The sequence below is a fragment of the Pundamilia nyererei genome, unplaced genomic scaffold, assembly GCF_000239375.1.
Source record: "Pundamilia nyererei isolate P.nyererei 1_Seehausen unplaced genomic scaffold, PunNye1.0 scaffold00047, whole genome shotgun sequence".
NCBI classification, from domain to species: Eukaryota; Metazoa; Chordata; class Actinopteri; order Cichliformes; family Cichlidae; genus Pundamilia; species Pundamilia nyererei.
The window spans coordinates 592,613-613,153 of record NW_005187448.1 but is presented as its reverse complement, the minus strand read 5'-3'; the positions used below and the strand labels follow the sequence as shown (position 1 = coordinate 613,153).

The 20,541-nt window shown below is 42.7% G+C and overlaps 2 protein-coding genes across 6 annotated transcripts in view; both read right to left on the bottom strand.

The window, feature by feature from the left end:
* Window positions 1-4,503: 4,503 nt before the first annotated feature.
* On the bottom strand, window positions 4,504-15,232 carry wnt5a (wingless-type MMTV integration site family, member 5a). Of its 3 annotated transcripts, none has more exons than XM_005732467.1 (6): window positions 14,726-15,232; window positions 14,124-14,287; window positions 11,286-11,434; window positions 8,556-8,803; window positions 5,869-6,161; window positions 4,504-5,290 (listed from the first exon to the last, which is right to left on the bottom strand). In XM_005732467.1, the coding sequence occupies exons 3-6, from the start codon at window positions 11,420-11,422 to the stop codon at window positions 4,832-4,834; spliced, it is 1,137 nt and encodes a 378-aa protein (XP_005732524.1). In that variant the 5' UTR covers window positions 11,423-11,434; window positions 14,124-14,287; window positions 14,726-15,232; the 3' UTR covers window positions 4,504-4,831. The 3 variants fall into 3 exon arrangements, with proteins under 3 accessions (XP_005732524.1, XP_005732525.1, XP_005732526.1); XM_005732468.1 differs by having other exon boundaries at window positions 15,137-15,232; XM_005732469.1 differs by lacking the exon at window positions 14,124-14,287.
* Window positions 15,233-16,843: 1,611 nt separating this feature from the next.
* LOC102195210 (ERC protein 2) overlaps window positions 16,844-20,541 on the bottom strand; it is a 159,138-nt gene continuing 155,440 nt past the window's right edge. For all 3 annotated transcript variants that reach the window (XM_013910740.1, XM_013910742.1, XM_013910741.1), the window contains one exon: window positions 16,844-18,084. The gene's annotated coding sequence lies outside the window, so the exon portion shown is untranslated. The remainder of the gene's footprint in view (window positions 18,085-20,541) is intronic.

Below are 20,541 nucleotides of genomic sequence, written 5' to 3'. Positions count from 1 at the left end.
GCGGCTAGCTTGACTGTGACTTCGTAAGTGAGGGCTCACTTGACCGCAGTTGACAAAAGGGGGTTTATGGGGGGGTGAGACCAGAGCTGAAACTGAGGTTTTGTTTCACAGATGGTAAAATGTGGTGTAAATATATTACATCAATATGCGTAGCCTGGTATATTGCAGTCATAGAAGAACATTTGTTCAGCCTTTTCCACTGCAGGAACAGAATCAACAAAGTAGTCTATGAATGCACAAAGATGCGGTCAGCAGATCTGGCTTCAGCACGGGGGAGTTTGTCTTATATCAACCAGCTGCTTTGTTTTAAGAAAACACAACTTGTCATGTAATCGTCGTGAAGAACCTCCGAGGAATTTTAATGCAGCGGAAGAAGAAACGAGTAAAACCACTGGATGAGCTGGAGAACCTCAGTTTTTATCCAGCCTGGTCTATTCATCATCGTAATTATCACCTTTGCATGAATACAAAAACACACACGCATGCACGCAACTGCAACCGAGCATTAAACGCACGATAAATGCTTGAGTTATGCGCGCATTTCAACATTTCTAAAATATGAAACCGTCAATGTTTCTTTTGAGGGAAAAATCTGTAAACATGTTTGTTTATTTTTTGCAAGATTAAAGGGAGGAAAATATGAGAGCAATGTGAGATATACTTAAGACACGCTATTGTGAGGGTTTGGATCATCTAAATATGCCATGTGAAGCTACAAAGAGCTCCTGCAATGAGTGCTTAATTGTGTGTGCAAAACCCAAATCGCACCTTATCACCCTGTGACCACAACTGGGGGGGGGGGGGGACTGTGTTGTTCTGCATTGAACTGATATGTAAATATTTATGTAGTCACCCGCATTAACTGTCATTCTACCAGAAAAGGGGGCAGGTTGAGAGAGGGCTGCCAAAATCAGACGAATCAAATGTTTGAACACTTGGAAGATCTGCTCCTCTTCGTCTGAGCGTATCTGTTAAGTTGTACCTGCGCAGGCAGCTGCACACCTGGATTTCTGTTTACACTCCAGCTAGAAGAGTCCTGCTGGTATGACGTCAGCCACTCATGCTGCAGAAACCTCGTCCAGGATGACCTGGCCTTCATGTACATATGAAACCCAGAGTTGAAGGGTGATTTCATAGCCTTGTAAACCATCTGTTGACAGACGTTTCAAAAATGTAAAACCTCCCTGCTTGGCTTGATTTCCTTGGAGCCTTTTTTTTTCTTTTAGATTTTACAGTCTCGCTCTTCAAACGCTGACCTTCTATCTTTCCCTCTTGCCTTTGACCTGTGTGACACCCATCGTGAACTCAATGTGAGCACTTTTCATGATTTAGCAGTGTTTGCTCAGATGGGTGCACATGCAACTGTGCAGGCATACACACCGGGCTAACTGACAAGGTCACATATGGGATGTGCTCCTAAACTCTGTATCATTTTACAAGTGTAAATATTAGTCAATGTCAGGAGCGTTTACACAGTAATGGTAGTCCTTCAGCTCTACTTTACTTGAAGCACTTTTTCTCTCCTCCTCTCCCTTGAGCCTCTCTTCTCACAACCTTCTTCCTATTACTCCCCTCTTGTTCGATGCTCATGTAATCCCCCATTTCTCATTACCCAATCTTCTCTCCTGTTTTCCACGTCTGCTTTTGAGCACCAGTAGTCTCTGACAAGACCCAGTCTTATTCCAGACATCCCAATTTCCCCACATTGAAATCCCCCTCGTCTTATTCTCCTGACAAAATGTGATTAATCATTCCATTAACTGATCCAGTGTCACTGGATTGTTGAGGAATACTTATAATACAACCTCAACCATCCTCCAGGGAGACACCTAATCTTCAGGCCATCTTCCAGACCTCTCAAACAAAATGCTTTTGTGCACCACATGCCTGAAACAGCTGTCATCCAATGTGGGTTTGATTGTCATGAAATCTGCCCGTGGGTGAGAAGAGCGAATAGCAGGAAGTTAATGTTTCAAAAGAAAAGCACAACAACAACTTGAACCTGGACGGTTTAAAAGACATCGTTTCACCAACGGCACATTCTCGCCTCTGTCAGTGCGCCCCAGGGTGGCTGTGGCTACAATGTAGCTGCCATCGCCAGTGTGTGAATGTGTGTGTGAATGGGTGGATGACTGAATGTAGTGTAAAGCACTTTGGGGTCCTATGGACTAGAAAAGCGCTATACAAATGCAGGCCATTTACCATTTACATTCACCAGCTCCTTTGTTAAATACACCTGTTCAGCTGCTCGTTAAGCAAATATCTAATCGGCTAATCACATGGAAGCTAGTTAATGCATTTAAGCATGCAGCCACAGATAGCTCTGCTGAAGTTCAAAGTGGGCATCAGAAAGAAGTGACTTTGAATGTGGCGTGGTTGTTGGGCCGGATGGGCTGGTGTGAGTATTTCAGAAACTGCTGATCTGCTGGGATTTTCCCACAGAACCATCTACAGAGAACTTACAGAGACTGGTCCGAAAAGGACCAGGGAGCAGCAGTTCTCTGGGTGAAAATGCCAGAGGAGCATGGCCAGATGACTCATGCAGTAAGACCTTGAAGCAGATGAACTACAGTAGCAGAAGACCACACCAGGCGTCACGCCGGTCATCTGAGAACAAGAAAGTGAGTACGGTTCACACGGGCTCACCAGAATTGGACAATAAAAGATTGAAATGCTGCATCATTCATAGGGTAGGTTGAGAATCTGATGTAAACTACATGAATGAGTGGATCAGCTGCTGGTCATGGTGTAATGGTGTGTCCTAGTACTTTGGGCCCACTAGTGCCAACTAGAGTTTAAATGTCACAGCCAACCTGAGTATTGTTGCTGACCATCTCCATCCCTTTACATATAATGCATCGTGTCCATCTTCTGAAAGTTGCTCCCAGCAGGATAACAAAGCTCAAACTATTGCAAACTGATTTCTAAAAACAAAAAGGCAATGAGTTTGTGGTACTTAAAAAGCCACAGTTACACCTCAAAGCAACAGAGCCTCTGGGATGTGTGGAATGGGAGACTCAAATATGCAGTAACTGTGTGATGCCAGCTTATCAATATTGATCAAAATCTCTGAGGAAGGTTCCCAACACTTTGTTAACTGGTGCAAAAATGAGGTAGTTCTGAAGGCAAAAGGTGTCCAACCCAGATATAAAGATGTACTTTAAGTGTCCAGTGGGTGTGTCAATACGTTCTTGGCATGTGCATTTAGTAATGTACAGGGTGGGCCACTTATATGGATACACCGTGCCACAAACAGGACTTTAACATCACCAACCATTCCCATGTTATTATGCTGTATCCATATAAATGGCCCACCCTGTATATGCAAGAAGGAGAATCTTTATTTGAAGGAAGAAAAAACTCAAGGAGGCACAGACAACATTAAAGACTGAGTAAAATACGTCCTCGTTGGTTTTACACTCGGTATTTATTGAAACAAAGTAGAGCATTGAGCCAATTTGTAAAAAATAACAAAATATTTGCTATAGCACATTAAGTTTAACAAACCTCAAGCTTATAAATATACATAGTTGGATTGGTAGAAATAGTTTGTCTAGCGAGAATCATCACAGGGACAGTGAGAAGTGAGTGGTACTGGAAACCTGTGGCAGCATCGTAACCTGAACACCTGTGATACCAATGTGTGTAAGAGTAAAGCCAAGCACGAGCATGACTTGGTTCCACGACGATAAGGTGCATTTCCCTTTTGCAAAAACAGTGAGGAGCCGCATTAGTGAGAATTAGTTTAAAAAGTGAACTTTGGGATGCCTGCCTCATTACTGGTCTGTTATGAAGAGGATGCTTTTCTGCTGAAAGCTAAAACGAGGATCTGTTTTAGGAAAATAAATACAGTTTACTGATTGGTTTGTTGGATAGACGTACTATATACACAGAATATTTCTCCACTGTAACCACAACATTGCCCATATATATTTAAACCGTGTTAAGTATTGTAGAATAATGTTAAATGGATAATTTGAAGTCATATGGAAACATTGAAGGCTATAATATTGATATAACGATAACAGCTGAACAGACACGTACAGACATGTTTAAGCCTCTGTATCAAAGTGCATAATGATGGAGGGCTTGTTGCAGCACCTGGGGAACTGTAAGGCATCAGGGACAGCTTAGTCAAAATGGCCCGATCCCCGAAATAGCCTCTTCTTGTGCCCATTGTACTCCAAGGACTCGTACAAACCGACAGTGTTCCTTACTGTACGTGTGAAGGGGGACAAGCAGACTTCAGCAACGATGTGAAGGCTGGTCTGGGAACAGGCCCTTGAAAAACACATCCATAGACTACAGCACACGTTCTCCTCTTTATAGTCGCTCTCCAAACAACAAAATAGGACCTTTTGTCAATTATGCCCCAAAAATTAAACCTTACTCATCTATGAAAGGCACAGTCCAATTTAAAACGCTGTGACCCATTTCCTCTACGGAGTCAAGAAAAATGGCTTTTTCTGTGGTTTAAAAAAAAACCCCCCCCCCCCCAAAAAAAAACAAACAAAAAAAACAAAACAAAACAAAAAACAGTTAAAAGGAACCGTGGTATAAAATTTCCAGCCAGATTTAGGCACTTGAAAGATTTAAGTTTTCTGCTGATGAGCGGGCCAAAATAAAACATTACAATCTGAAAATAAATATTTCACAATACTCTCAGTTTCTGAGGACATGATTTTTTAAGTCTTTTTGCAATGGCATAATTGTTTAACTCTATAAATATAATTTATATAGTTTCTTTCTTCCATTCTCTCTGTGCTCATGACTACACACAGATTTATGCCCATTATCTGCAAGCAAATACACACAGGCAACACTCTTCTTCTCACTTGCAGACAAATTGGTCTACGACTTTGGTGCAGCGCTTGCACTTGACGTAGCAGCACCAGTGGAACTTGCAGTGGCACCGCTCCACTATCTGGGCCTTGTACTGGTCATAACCTCTGCCGCAGCACATCAGCTCACACCCATCCATGCCCTCTGAGGTCTTGTTGCAAAGCCGCCCCACTGTGCCCAAAGAGCCTGTGCTTTGGTTCTTCAAGCAGTAGTCTGGACTTTGCTCGATGTACACCAGGTCATGGTTCGTGGGAGGGTTGAACCTACTGTGCATCTGCACCAGCTTTCCTCTCGAGTTGAGTTTCATGGCTACGGCACTGTCATACTTCTCCTTCAGTGCATCGCCCACCTTGCGGAAGTCGGCCAGCTGCAGCCAGCAGGTCTTCAGGCTGCAGGAACCTGATACTCCGTGGCACTTGCAGGACACGTGGGCAAGGTCTGACACAATCTTGAGAAGAAGAAGATCAGAGAGAAACAAAAACAACAGGTTGCATAATTATTATTCTTCAGAAAACGGAAAAAAGAAAAGAAACTTGACCACATGCTTCGTGCTGTAAATTCACCCTGCCTGTATAAATATTTGAATAATGTGCTGCTCTTGATCTCATGAGGCATCGCTTTGCTAAAAAGGACAGAAAGTGCAGGGTGCTCCAGGGTGCAGTGATGTCCACTCGTTTGTCCTCCTTGAAAGAGTACAGCCTGCCAATCTGGCATTACGATTCCTTTGAGGTGGTTTCAAGATGTTTTAAAAGGAAAAGAAACTCCAGAGCTGTCTGCAGTGACTCCATCTTTTCATAGATCAAAGCCTCAGGGGAGCAGATGGAGCTGTTACACAGATGATCAGTGGAAACCTGTCTGATTGACCTGGACTGGACTATCTCACTTAAAAAACAAACAAAAAAAAGCCTTTCAAGCTCTGGTTGGTCTAATTTTGAAGCGTGAAGTATATACACGTCTCTCTGCTTCTTTTTAAAAAAAATAATAAAAGATTTGTGCGTGCACGTGCATGTGACTCGGCCATCTTACCCTCCGTCCTGCCTCATTATTGTGAAGATTCATCAACAGCCGTGCATTCTCGTGTGAGCCTTTGGGGAAGCTCTTCTCCCTCTCACGGGCATCCACAAACTCCCTGGAGAACCTGTAGCCATAGTTGAGGTTGTCTCCGCAGCCGCCCCAGAGCCAGTCTCGGGGAAGATCTTTGGGGCGAGCAGCACGACTGCACCCACAGCTGGAAAGCTCACCCTCTCTGCAGGCCCGGCTCACGGCGTTCACCACTCCGGCGGCACTTATGGCATACGTGAACGCCGTTTCTCGACTGCCTGCAGATACAAATACCACATGACATTTGAAACAAGACATGAGTAGAGATCCAAATTTTGTTTTAAGCTGCCCAATTTTAAAAACACTGCAACCCATGAGACAAGAAAAGTGATCTCCATCCACTGCTTTCATTTTTGTAGGTTAAGCATGCACGTGTCTTCTGTAGCCAGTGGATCTCCCCATCGTTTGCTTTAAGTGTGTGTGTGTGTGTGTATGGCACTTTGAGATGTGATGTCATTTGACAGCATTCACCATACACTTAAGATTACAGAGCACTTCAGCCAAGCGCTGCAGGGTCGTCATCAACAACATGTTGAACAGTGGAATCTGGTTTGCTGTTATTGGGCTTCAGCCAGAGAGAAGACGGCGCCCTCCAGTGACAGAGATCCTTCTTAACAAGTCTCTGCCATTTCACCTAAATTGAACGTGACAACGGTTCTTTTAGTTTATCTGTCACGACTGAGTGACTCTGGAGCCGCTGTACATTAATTCCAACTGTTTCTACCCTCAACATTTCCTCTATAGAGCGAAGATTTAAAGAAAAAAAAAAGGCAGAAAATTGCACATAAGCAGTTTTTGTTGCTGTACGAAGCCACAAGAGAACTAAAGAAGAAACAGACTAGCAAACGATGAAGCCGTGTGTTGACACTGAAGACGAGGACTGCTACACAATAAAAATGCACAGCTCATATACATGCTCGGTCAAACCTTTAGAGACTATGCTATAATGACAATAACATATGGACAGAGTGAGATGAGGGAAACGAAGGCGAGTGAAACGATAAGTCAAGAAAGAGACGGAAAAGAAACAAAACAAGCAATATAAGAAAAGACACACTTAATATTCCAAAAAGGAAGAAAAGATGAATAAAGAAACCTCCTGGAGAGGCTGAAAGATCCAGGTGGGAAATACTGCTGGAAGCATTAGTGATCAGAGAGCGTGGTGGGGGGTTTATTAGGTTAGTACAACTTTTAATCCAGCCTGAGTACTGGCCTAACGGTGGGCCTGCAGACAGACAAACTGTCGTCTCCCACACTGCTGCCGCCCTTCTAATGTCCCCCCACCCTCGAGCTAGCCAAGCCATGCAAGGTCTGAACCCAGCCACGCCGGCACCCCCTGGAGCTATGCTTTAAATCACCAGCAGTGTCCTAAGCCAGCAGACAGTAAGACAGGCTTTCATATGGACAGCTATAGAGGGGAGGACATGTTTACATGGCCCAAGGTGGACTGAGATGGGATCACTGTTGGGGAGGAAGTGGGAGGGAGAAGAGGAATGGGGGGAGAACGGCTGCTTGTGAAGAATCGTTTGTGGAAAGGGAGTAAGGACCAGAGACACGGCAGGCAGAATCACCGAGAACAGAGTCAAAAGCTACACACAGAAGTACGGCGCGTTAAATGGTCGAGCAACACGAGTGAAACGGTGCGACATACACATGTCCATTCAAACCGTTTCAGCTCTTATCCTTAAAATGTCCCCGTTAGAAAAGTCATCTGCAAACACAGTAAGAGGAACGCTTCTCTGAATAAACAGTCACCACAGAAACTCCTGACCATGTGTCCTGTAGATCATCCAGAGAAAAGGTAACATTACATTTAAAATTTAATTTATTTCATTACATTTCCTTAGTGGGACAACACACATCCAGTGTCTGCAACTGGTTTCATTTGGCTGAACTAAACACTAAAGACAAACTAAAAATAAATTTGAAAAATGGCCAAAACTGGAAGATCTGACCCGTTTAGATTTAGCATCCTAAGCTGCTCCAACATCCAATAAAACTGGAACAATGTGTGTTTAATGATAGGACCCAAGAACAGGACTTGATGTTAGGGACTGGAAAGCTCTTGAACTTTCTATAAGAGACAAACAGACAATGTAATCTCTGACGTGGTGATATATCGCTCCATATACTCGTAGCACTCCCCTTACTTGTAAATACACAGAGTCAGCTACAGTCCAGAGTTTGTGTGTCTGCGTGTGTATGTGTGTCTTTGTGTATTAGACTGTCTCCCATTCATCAGGGGGGAAAGCAGATTCTCCGACTCCCTCCTGCTCCATATCAGGGGGCTGGTTTAGCAGGCCAAAGCCACATGTGATTTATCGAGCAACCTCACCCACCAACTATTCCCTCCACACAGCTGCTGAGCATCAGCAGCCTCATGCATTTCACACACTTTTCACAAACATAAAAAAGGGTCAGTGACTCAGAAAGAAGAAAAGACATAAAATATAAAAATCTAAGTAACCCTGTTATATCTGGTACATACAGGAAATGTGCATATCAACATGCTGGTGAGCACAGTTATGAAGCCGTATCTTTGTTAGTTTCCTGTGTCTTTGTGTACGCGTTTCTTAGAATATACGGCACGTCATACAGCCTTTGTCTCTTACCTATTTGCATGACCCGTCCAAAAACGGAGGAGTTGTCCACCGTGCTGCAGTTCCAGCGCCGATGTCTGAACTGGTACTGGCACTCTCTGATGCCTGTCTTGGCACCTTCACCGATGTACTGCATGTGGTCCTGGTAGAGCTGGCACAGTTTCTTCTGGCCCTGCGACAGGCCCACCAGCTGGCTGCACAGAGGCTGGGCGCCGATGATGTAGGCCTCTGGGATTAGTAAAGGGTTCATGGCCAGAGACCTGCGTGAAGGGGACACACAGTGCAGTGTTTTCAGTCATGTGTCATTAAAACAAATGCATCCACGTTGTTGGGCCAACACTGCAATCAGCAGCTGACTTCACTTGATTGGGTTCTCTCCATTGATGATGGAACTATATTAATCAGTGAAATGGAGGTGCAGTTAGTTCCTGGGTGGAGTAAAACCCTGTACACTCTTAATGTCAGAGGACAGCCGATGTGAAAGTCATTTAGAGCCAAGAATATACAGCGAGTGAAGCTTAGACGAGAGGAAGAGCAGTCAGGAGATAAAGGAAAAGAAAGAAAACGCAAGTAAAACACAGATGCATGAAGGAAATAAAGGGCTACGTTTTAAAAACACACCACTGTTGTCCGACAAACGGGAGCTCACGCTCCCGCATCCAGTGGCTGACGGCTGCGACCACTGTAATCACTTTTGAGTTGAACAATTTTTTTTACAGTTCTTTATATTATTTTTTTTAATTAATAAAAGATACAAAGCTGTTATAAGGAAAGAGTTGATGCTACTAGATTGCCTACGCTGGCTAAAACTGTGAATTTGGAAAGAGTTTAAGGTTCTTTATGTGCCTATAAAGCCACGCATCGGTGGCTCCCGGGTGTATTTAAGAAGTTCTCTGCCCCTGTGCTGCTAGGTCTCTGAAATCCTCTGGGCAACTGCGTTTAACTGCTCCATGATCGAGGTTAGTGGGAGATTTTTGTGGCGGGAGCTCCAGTGAACTGGAACAGCCTTCCTCTCACAATCAAATGCTACCCGCAGGACTTAAAGAAAAAACAAGACGACAACAATAACATGTACATATTTTAAATGACCCTTGGACATTTTTAGTCACCTTCGTATTTTTATATTAATTTAAAAAACATAATCTCACAACTTCTGATATCATTCCACAATGTTGTTGTATAGTTTGTGCTTTTTGCACCTATTTTTGATGTTACTTGTCCAATGAAGGTATACAAATTCATTTATTTTAAAACAGGACATTTTTTTCCAAACTGAATTATATAAGGATTTCCATGTGTGTTTCAAAATGTGCATTTTTTTCCATCTTAACTTTAAGTTATGTGGTCGGCCAAATACACCGGTATGTAGGCCGGTGTGTTTTAAAAGAAATGTGTAGCTTACTACAAAAAAATATATAAAAGCACAGATATGATTAATTCTCATAGGTTTTCTCAAGTGCATTTCCTCATGTCAGCTCACCCGAGCAAGAGTAAAATTCAGCAGTCGTGTAACTTCTTATAGCACCAGATCATTTCAGCTAAAATAATTGTTCCGTTCAATTTTGTGGAAGAGAAACACAAAAACAGAGCGAGAGAGCGAGGAAGGAGGAAACACCAGTATGAGCATCTGGTTCCAGGCCACAGGACAATTAGAGCGGCCCATCTCAGAGCCCCCAGAGAGAGACAATTAGCCCCTAGTGTAACCTGATAGACTAAGGAAACTCAGCGGCAAGGAAACACAGAGGGAATACGCAGAAACATACACCGATATACACAAACGGGCACACAGTAGAAAGGGGGAAGAAGAAAAATAAATCATGCACACTAGTGCAGTCTGATGCTGTCTCACAAACATGCAATGAGCGCGCTCACAACTCCAACACTCCAAAGCACTCACACCTGTGCGTCCTCTTGAAAAGGAAACTGACAGACACACACTGTGTGAACATCCTTTCCAGGGTCTGCTGTGTAGTAATGTGCGAGTCCTCAGCTGCAGGACTAATTTCAGCTGTTTCAACTTTAATGTAGCTTCCTACTTAGCTTAATTAGTTTGTATCTGTATAAAATCTTTACAATTATTTGTTTACATTGTTATTTTTCTATAACTCTACCAGCAGAGTATGTCACTGTTTGCTCTGATTTGCTCCACTGGAAAATAAAAATATTTTCTAAGAAGTTTTGGGTTAAATGTCCAAAGTTCTTGAACAGGAGCTCTGATTGGGTACAATAAATATTCACCAAGTGTATAAACACAGAGCTACTGGATGTCAAGTGTTGTGATTATCAGAAGTGCTAGGTGTGTTGAAAATATAGACTTCTCTTTAAACGGAAGCAGGATACACACACACACACACACACACACACACACACACACCGTATTTGCAAATATTTGGACGCAGACTCGGAAACCACAGCATTCTATGTTTTTTTGCGATGTTCATAATTTTGGTTTGGCAAAAGAAAGTAAGGGAGAGAAAGTTTTCTTGCAAAGCTGATGGTATACACAGAGTATGACATATAGATCACACATATACAGGCCTCAACAAATAAACACTTAAAAAACAAACAGTCAGTATCACCTATATGTAACTTTTTGCCGAGTCTTTTTAGGCACCGCTGTCTTATTTACAAATTAGCGTATGACAGAAAAGAGAATGACAAGTAAACACACTTCAAAGGCGCACACTGAACAAATTAAGACTCACAGAATTGCTGGCATATGGAAAGAAAATTATTGCATACCACCATGAGTTGGCCTCCACCACCACCTGCATGAGGAGAGTGAGGAGTGTGAGGGCAAAGACACAGTGTCTGGAGTCCAACACGCTGCCAAAGGGCCAGCAAATCGGCCGACGCACACAGCCTAGCCCCAGGTTCATACTGCCAGTGATCTGAAGGAGAACAGAGAACAGGATACTTGTCAGTCTGCCTGCTTGACTAGATGTTTGTTTCTCATGCACAACTTTGGGGCATATTATGGAAAGAAAAGGGCAGAGAAAATGTTCTTTCAGCTGGATTGCTGTATATTTTACATCTCATTTACATGCGTGTGTGTGATGAAATCCCTGTAGCCATCACTGCTTGCACAGCAGAGCAGTCATTTGGCAACATATCAGAGTGTGAATCACACAAGACCGACACACAGCCAGAGAAGACACGATGACTATGAAACCCCGCAAGACACATTCCAGACATTTCACTTTAAGGCACAGAGACTGAGAAGCGCTAGTTAGACAATTTAATTGAAACTTATTTTTAACAAATATTAGCGCATTTTAACGAAAAGGACCGGGGTTGTTTTTTTAAGCCAATAAAAATAAAACAGAACTGTAGCTCCAAGTTCCGCTTTTATTTACTTTTCTGGGAGACCCGCCTGTATTTTCTTTTGCTGAGAATGTTTTGTTTATTTGAAAAACTATAATAAAACTGTTTCTAAAGCAAATAATTTTAATTCGTTTTTTTTAATCGTGGGTAATTAAATTAATTATAAGAAAAACGCGGGTTTTGTTTTTAAAAAGATGGAACAATTAAAAAGTAAAGTCTATTTCTCGTAACTACGAAAAGTGGCGATTAAACGTGTAATCTGACAGAGGCCTAATGGACATCTCCTTATGTATTTAGCCTATATTAAGATTCATTTTTCTACTTATTAATTGAAAATGGATCTGACAGCAGCCGGGTGGTGGGGGGATGATGACCGGATACTTCGCAGCTTTTGCGCAAAGAAAACCGCACAGAATTTTAAAAGAAAGAAAAGAAAGAAAATGTGAATTATCTGCGCACAACAGCACAGCTTTGTTGCCATTTTGGCAGAAAATTAGGTCAAATAATTACTCCTAAATTTGCGAGTTAAAGCGATGTGCCAGCCTTCCATCTTGTTCGTGTGTGAGTTCTTGGGATCGAGAGCAAGTCTAATTTGTCACGCTGCATTATTTTCCAGGGTTGAGTCGTGGAGACCCGGGCCTGCCTAAGACTCATTAAAAACAAGGCCAAGTTCACCATCACTCACCCAGCGCGCGCGCACACTCGCGCACAACACACACACGAACACGTGCTTTTGGTTTGCGTGCTGCCTCGTAATAGTTGGTGAAGTTATGTTCTTCGCAGTTCCTCCACATAAATTAAAAGCAATAATCCACAGAGGGCGGCGGTTTTACACTGATTTTAAACCACTAATTGGAGCAGTTGTGCCTGAAAGGAAGTGGATTTTTTAAATATTTTAAAACACTTTAGTAATTCATTGATAATCAATTAAATATTATTTTTGGCAAAACAGTTTGCTAGGAGCAGCTGAACAGCGGTGGTGACTCACAGGGTTCATTTGGCAGATTGAGTCACGGAGCTACACGGTAGGTGCGCGCATTGATCTGACAATTCACATCTGAGTTCATCCACTCAGAACAAAGAAGAGTACATTTTGTTTTCATCGACGGCACAAACTAACTTTATTAATGTGAATATGATTTTTTTATAAGCTAAGCAAATCCTGCGTTCAGTGACCCTTGGAAACGATCTGACCCGAGCGAGGTATTCATAGGACGTGACCGGATGACTGATGGCTATACTGCAGAGTTTTGTCAGTCAAATTGGTATCTAGCTAAATGAACAAATTTCAGCTAGAATGATAAAGCAGCAGGCAGTACTTCAGTCAAAGTTAATTTCGGGGGTATTTCAAAGAGCCATATGGCACTAAAACCGAGAGAGCACGCATAGGAGGGGCAGAAAAAAAGTCTGCCTTTTAGGACTAGAGCTGGGAATACCTCAAACCCGGGCCTAGATATCACCCCGTTCTGGTCTCGTGTTGTTAAAACGCTTGGAAAAACTATTTAAAATATCATCATTCATTGTGTTTTAAAAGTTTCAGCAACAATAAACGGTGAAAAGTGTGAAGGAAAGCCAGTGTGTGCTCAAAGTCAAGTTGTATTATGCTTAATTTAAGGACCGGTCTATTTAAAAAACAAAAGAACAACATATTTACAGTCAGACCTGCATCTTAAAGTCGACAGATGCTGACTGTGAATAAAACGAGTTACGCTAGACTTTTTTTGTGTGGATGCGCGGGCTGGTGGAGAATGAGAAAGAAAAATGTATCAGGTAAAAAAAAAAAAGAAATGCATCTATTTTAAACATATAAACACTCATTAATGACTGAAATATTGTGTGTATCTAACAGGACAAGATGATGAGCGTTTTTTCCCTGTCTGCCCCGATGTTTACACAAAACCAGGAGAGGGAGCCAGGTACAAGGAGTTGAGAGCAGCAGAGAACACTGCCTGTTCACTTAACAATAGAACACTGTTCGTTAAAAAGCTTTTAGGCAGAAATCATATGCATTTCTAACAAATACTGTGCTTTTTATGTAATGTTTGCACAATAGCGAAGTGCCAAACGGCTGTCAGGCCATAGGAATGGGGGGTGGGCGCATGTTTCACACATCACATCTGTCAAGCACTTTTGTCCACATCCAGAGCCTGTACAAGTTCAAAAACATCCCACTGAAACACAAATTTTCCACTCTTTAAGATAAACTGTGGCTGGGGTGGAAAACCGAGTCAACTAGGAGACGTATAGACTACTCACCGGGGAGCACAGCCCGTTAGAAGCCGTAATCCACTCTCCGCAGACGATATCAAACCAATAATCACAGTGCAGGCCAGGTGATTTAAGATTTCCTTTTCCGCTGCACTCAAGGCAAGTACCGGAGTTTCTTTTTTTCGTTTTCCCCGGAATCTCTTGGGATATGCCTGGTTGGGATGAACAAAGTGCAACTCAGGGAGTCAAAGCTGAGAGTTCTTCAGGTTTAGTGTTTGACGCACACCGAGAAAAAAAAAAATCAGTGCAAGCGCTCCGTGCGCTTAACAGCTTAAAGTCTGGTAGTAAGCAGCGGGATGGATAAAGTATCTAGTGACAGTGTGAGGAAATAGTCCTTTCCTTTCACGATTCAGTGCGTGACTTTGCGGTACCTATTAACAAATACAACCACCTACGGCAACCCAAAGCGCCACTGGCGGAAACCTAACTGTTGATTCGCTTCTAATTAAAAGCAGCATGAAACTTGTCTGTCCAAGTGGAAAACTGTCCCAGAATCCAGCTAAACTACACCACAAGAAGAAAAAGACGTGTAAAAATGTTAAGACAATTAATTCCAGCAGATCTCACGCTCACGCCACGGCGCGTTTTACCTGCGGAAAGATCCACACGGTGATCCTCGCCACAAACGACTTGTCAATTTACCTTCCATTCTGCGCAAAAAAACAAAAACGACTCAAGACAATTCCCCAACTCGAATTAAAAGTCTCCACTCTCAAAAAATTAAGTCATTCATCCGCCTCACCGAAAAAAATAAATAAAAACATTAATTGATCGGCTCCAGACTCTATGCTCCAAAAACTTTCCGCGCGGACTATCTCCAAACAGTGCGGCTTGGCGAGCGCGCACGGTGCCAGGGGGAGGAAAAGAGCACAGCGTGTGAACGACAGCGGCTTTTCTGAAGCTCCAAGCGCGTCGTCCTCCCACACCGTCTGTGTTGAAGTGCAAAAAACTATCCCTCCCTCTTTTCTCTTCTCCCCTCTCTCGTTCTCTCTCTCTCTCACCTGCTGCCCGGTCGCCTCCTCTCTCAAACTAGCACATTGCTGCATTGATGCGCGGAGCAAAACCTTCACATGGCGCATGCGCTTCACATTTCTCCTCAAATCCCTCTTTTCTTCCTCCAGTCACCAACTTTCAACAACCAAGGAATTTCAACGTAGTTGGAATTGAGGAGAGAGAGAGAGAGAGAGAGAGAGAAGGGCGGAACAGGCTGTTACAAAACAAGCGTCTCTATTACCTAAAACAAACTTATAAAGCACCCGAGGCTATTACCCTATCCATACCAGAGCAGCGTTTGGATTTTCACTGGCAGCAGATCGAGTTACCACTCAGTAAAATCAAGACAAGCAGGTCCATATCATGTGCTTATACAGGCTGCTCTCATCACCTAAGTGCCCGTGAGCATTACAGTCATTAGAAATAGCTCCCAGGCATAATAATTATTATTTTATGGTACGTTATCTCAAAACATGCTGCAGGAATCTGTCAGCTTATAGTTCGATATTTTTCACGGAGTACAGTCTGAGCGTAAAGTGTTCAATCCTTTTAATGTGTCACACTGTAGATTACTCAGTATGTACACAATGAGGCCATTCAAGGGTGAAAGACGTGTAGTTTTCAATTGCGATGGACAGAACCTGGTTTGAGGAAACAGAGAGAGGATAACAGTCAGTGAAAGAAACAATGCTAAAATGAATGCAGGGAGACAGTCACCTGTACATCTGGCTGTGGACCAAAATCAAGACTTGCTTTTAACTGATAGGGGAGATGATTACACTGATGTAGTTGCCTTAATTAAGTGCCATCAATCTCGCAGTCTGCTGCCTTTCCTTTACATTATGTGATGGAAAATGCCTGATTTGGCTCCCAGCTAACTTTTTTGTGACGTTTTTTACAGCACTTGGACAAAATCCAAGTGTAAGCTGTATTTTCTTTCAAATGAGCTAGTTAGTACGATGCAAAGCTATATTTTTACATGTTTTATACGTGGCGGTGCAGTGGTTACCACTGTTCCCTGGTAGATGAAGGTTGTGTCCTTTCTTGCAGTGATGGACTTCAGAGCTGTTGCCCTGTTTGGACCAGTGAGAGCTGCCATACAGATTCCAGTCCCATAGTCACCACGTGATCTAACAGTAGCCATCAAGTTTTAACACCACACACTGTGTAACTGAAAGCTGAATCTTATTATATATTGAGACTTAATATTAACAATGCTTATCTTTGCCAGACAGGTGTTTGGCTGTTTTCACACAGTGTAGGACTGTAATAGTGTTGTGTCCTCATAGCTGTGACAGCATTGAGTCCTGGGCATTTTGGCTCACAGCGTTACCATGTTGAATGCTGGAGACTTCTGACTGTGTCAGAGAACACTTTAAAACATCCTTAGCCACCCCCACCACTACCCAGCACCACCATGCCTCACTACCCCTACCTCCCCACAAGTCCCCCTAGGATAAAAAAGGGCAACATCTGGCTGAGTTTATGAGGGAGAGAGAGAGAGAGAATTGGTCGACCATGAAAACCGAAAGAAAGGAAAAAAAACTTTCTCGGGCAGTGCAAGAAACTATTGTTGTAGATGCCATTAGTGGGGGGGCAACTTTAAACTTGTGAAAAATACTCGTCGTTGCACTCACATTTATCAGCAACCCCAGCATCAGTGCTCACGCTGCGGTCTCCCTGATGAAGCACGCACAGTTTGCACAGTTCTTGTGAAACCAATATTTTATTCAAACAACAGAAACAGGCTGATCACTGCAAACCACTGTGGAAGAAGTCAAGGGCGACTGCTGTTACCCCCAAACGTTCATATCATCACATGAAGACAGTGTAGCACAAAACCACACACACACGCACGCACACACACACTACAAAAACTGTACATATTAGGTAACAACCAAATGAAAACACCACTATGCTGCTAAATTAAACTGCAATTGTACATTGTCATCACATCAGGTCAAGCTCCAGTACAGTGAAAAAAAGTATTAATGCAAGACACTTGATTATAATCAGATTAGTCACTCAGATTCACAGATCAGTAGACAGTAACATAATACACCACTCGTTGAAATCAGAACAATAAGTCACACGAATCTGTGATATTTAAAAAAGAAGAAGAAAAGTGGCACTCAAATAGTTTCAGCTGTAGAAAATCAAACAGAACATGAAAGTGGTTCACTAAACAATGAAGGGGAGGCAAGGCGAACACAAGGAGAAATGTATGCAGACTTTTCTTATAATAAGTTGGCTGCTTTGAGGTCAGCTGTGTTTTCCTCCCAGTTAACTAAGGACCCTATTCTTGGAAAAGAAGGAAGCTAATCATCAAACATCTCTGCAGGAAATGGGAGATGGGCAAGGGTGGTTTTACAAAGCACTCAGTTGCAGTGTCATTTCAGTGATGTATCTCAGCAGATATCTCCTTTGGCACAATACATTGAGAAGGTCTCTGTGGATTATGGATTACAAGGTCCGTGTTGTCATATTTACACAAGTCTGATATTTAGCTGCAAACGTGAATACTTTTCGTGCTACCATAAAAGAGTCTAGAGCTGGCATGAGTTCCTCTGGCTCAGCTCGGCCGCACTCATAGTCAACAGTTGTTTGGGGGACGGTTGATGAGAAGCCAGGACTCTGTAGCACCACGGTACTGTAAAATAAATCCAGCTTCCAACTGAAGAAAGCTGGAGAAATGAAGGCAGTGGACCGCTTGCCACACTGATGCCAGATGTTCTGATGAGGTGCACACACAGTGTTCCCAGGTCTTCTGTGGGCCACTGCATACCAGTTGCTAGAATAACTCATTTCTGCCCATCTGAAAACTTCACCAGATTCCAAGTGCAATGGTGGGTGCTTGAGTGTGCATTTATATCTGTGTTTAATCAGGTCTGGTGGTCTCGATGGTGAAGGATATATGAGCCGGTGTATCTGTGTTCTTGTAGCTGATGCCTGGTATCTGTGAGAAGAAACATTGAGAACAAAGTGAGTAAAACATGTAAAATGCAAAGAATACAACAAACGAAACAAACAAAAGCTAAACTCTCTGTGTCACATAGGTGTGTGAAAATGCATTTTCTAGTCGGTGACGTTAGGTTGTTTTTAATTTCCACGGTGATCTCCAAAGAGGTTACATCACGTTGCTGGACAAACAGACCGCAGACAATAGTCCAGTGTGGACGTGTTTTTTACGCTATAGCTTGACCATTTTCTTCCTGTAACTGTCTGGCAAGTCTCCAGAGCTCCTTAAGAATTCCCTAAATGCAGCTGGCAGCAACTCAAACATCAAGTGCTCATTAATAAAAAGAAAAACCCCTATTGGAATGTGTCTGTTACTCAGGCCGCACAGCAGTCAGTAACAACTCACTTCTTTCCTGAGGGCTGTGAAACAATGATGTATGTCTGGTACGCTGGGGGCGCCTCATTGGCTGAGCAAACAGGCCCGAAAATAACCACCAATCACTGAAGACATTATCATCAGTCATCAGGGAGGCATAGTGAAGGAACTTCAAGACAAACTTAGACATATGCACAGGTAAATACATAAAGATCCCAAAACACTTAAGTTGCAATTAATGGTAATTAACTGTCGCATCCTGGGTTGGTGTATGCTGCGTATGAAGAGAAATGTCAAATTACAAGTAATTGTTCCAGATTTGCTGGGCAGCTCACACTTTTTCTGCTTCACTGTGATTGGCTGCTCAGCAAAAAAAAAAAAGGACCATCCATTACAGGCAGAAGTAAATAAACAGGAATAGCAATTAAAGTGAAATCATTTGTTATGCAATGCAGGGTGTGTATGTGAGCATGTGTACACGTAGCTGTTCTTGGATGTAAGTTTTACCAAATAAATATGTGCATGTGTGTGTATGTGAGAATTTGCCTAGGTGGGTTCGAGGCCATTCTCAGGTTTCTTTGCACTTAAATTAATGATTTGGAGGCCCAAGAATCAACAAATATGGCCCCCGGCAGGGCATAACGGAGCGCACGACCTGCCCGTGGATGTGTTTGAAGACTGCTCCTCTTTCTTCTCTGTCAGCACCTCACTACCTCCAGACAACAGACGCATTCACTACACAAACTCACATGCGACGCCTGCGTTCATGCTGTTTATGAGGAAGTGTGTTGCTATGTGGTCATGAATGTGTGTATGCTTATCGACCTGTGATTATTTAACATGTCAGCATGTTGTGACAGTGTGTTAAAATCATACGAAACTTTTTGTTCCTTATTTGAAGTGTTGCCTTTGTGGTCACGACTTCTTCATTTCTTTTTTTTGCAGCTTTATGAATGTGATAAAGCAAAGCATATTGTGTCAGACAGGACCACGCGTGGGATAATTGAGTGAGCTCAGATGGCTCTGACAGGGCGCTTAAAGCCTTTTGTGCCAAAAGGACAAAGTTTCTTTTTTTACAGCTAAATCCACCCAAAGAAAAGTCACCTGCGTGTTCACTGCATTTCAGCTTAGTGAGGTAGTAACTGTCACCGAGTCTATAGTTGCTCTTTATATGCCCCTTAAATTACTTGTTCCAGCAGATGTTCTTCCATTGCTTGAATGATGTGTAACAGAAACAACTTGCAGATATTTCCTTATGCAGTAATGCAAAAAAAGGAAAAAAAGCAGGATGAGCTGAGAATTTGATGTTTGCCAGAAAGTGGCAAAGACATGTGGAGGAAGAGAAAATGGTTTTGTGTAACGGTCTGGCAAAATGAAAACGGTAAAAGTGTTGGAATGTGATAAACTGCAGAATAATATGCAAACACTGACCCGAATCTTCAAAGAGCAACTGTTGATAACCAAACGTTAACAACTCATCCAACACATCCGATTCCCTGCCATCATTACTAGGAGGAAAAAATGAAAGTACTAATACTAAACATGAATTTGCTTTATAAAGGTCTCAAACGCCAAACAGCCATTCCTTGTCCCCATGTAACTTTCATCCCCACCCCTCCACTCCTGGCTTCCTTGACGATGGGTACGTGTGTGTAAATGATTAGTACCAAAATTAGCAACATCTGATGTTTATTTCAGGTTAAGGAGGTAAGTAAATAAATAAATGAATGAATGACTAAATACACCGCCTGTTTTTATAGAAACATTGTGTAGAAATGATTCAGGAGGCGGATATTCTGCTTTGTTATCTACTAGTCCGTCATGAGGATTGGATATGAATCCCAGAGTCTGAATGCAAGCGGCTGAACTCCTTCTTGTCTTTAAGTGCTACTTATATAAACTTGTTGTTAAATGGATCCTTGCAGAGGTTTGGACCACCAGTGTTAGAGTGCTGCTCTTTCACTTGGAATTACCCCTGTGGTTGGTGTCCTATCACTCCTGAGACAAAAGAGAAACACGCTAAATTCAATTACCAGTACAAAGACCCCCCCCCAGCTCAGTCTACAGAGAGGGGAGACA

What these genes read in the sequence shown, in the direction of transcription:
- wnt5a (XM_005732467.1), bottom strand. Translation starts at nt 11,422, where the DNA reads ATGAACCTGGGGCTAGGCTGTGTGCGTCGGCCGATTTGCTGGCCCTTT. An exon ending in GTGGAGGCCAACTCATGGTG is followed by an intron (nt 8,804 to 11,285) that starts GTATGCAATAAT and finishes CCCTTCACGCAG; the next exon opens with GTCTCTGGCCATGAACCCTT. An exon ending in TGGACGGGTCATGCAAATAG is followed by an intron (nt 6,162 to 8,555) that starts GTAAGAGACAAA and finishes TTGTATCTGCAG; the next exon opens with GCAGTCGAGAAACGGCGTTC.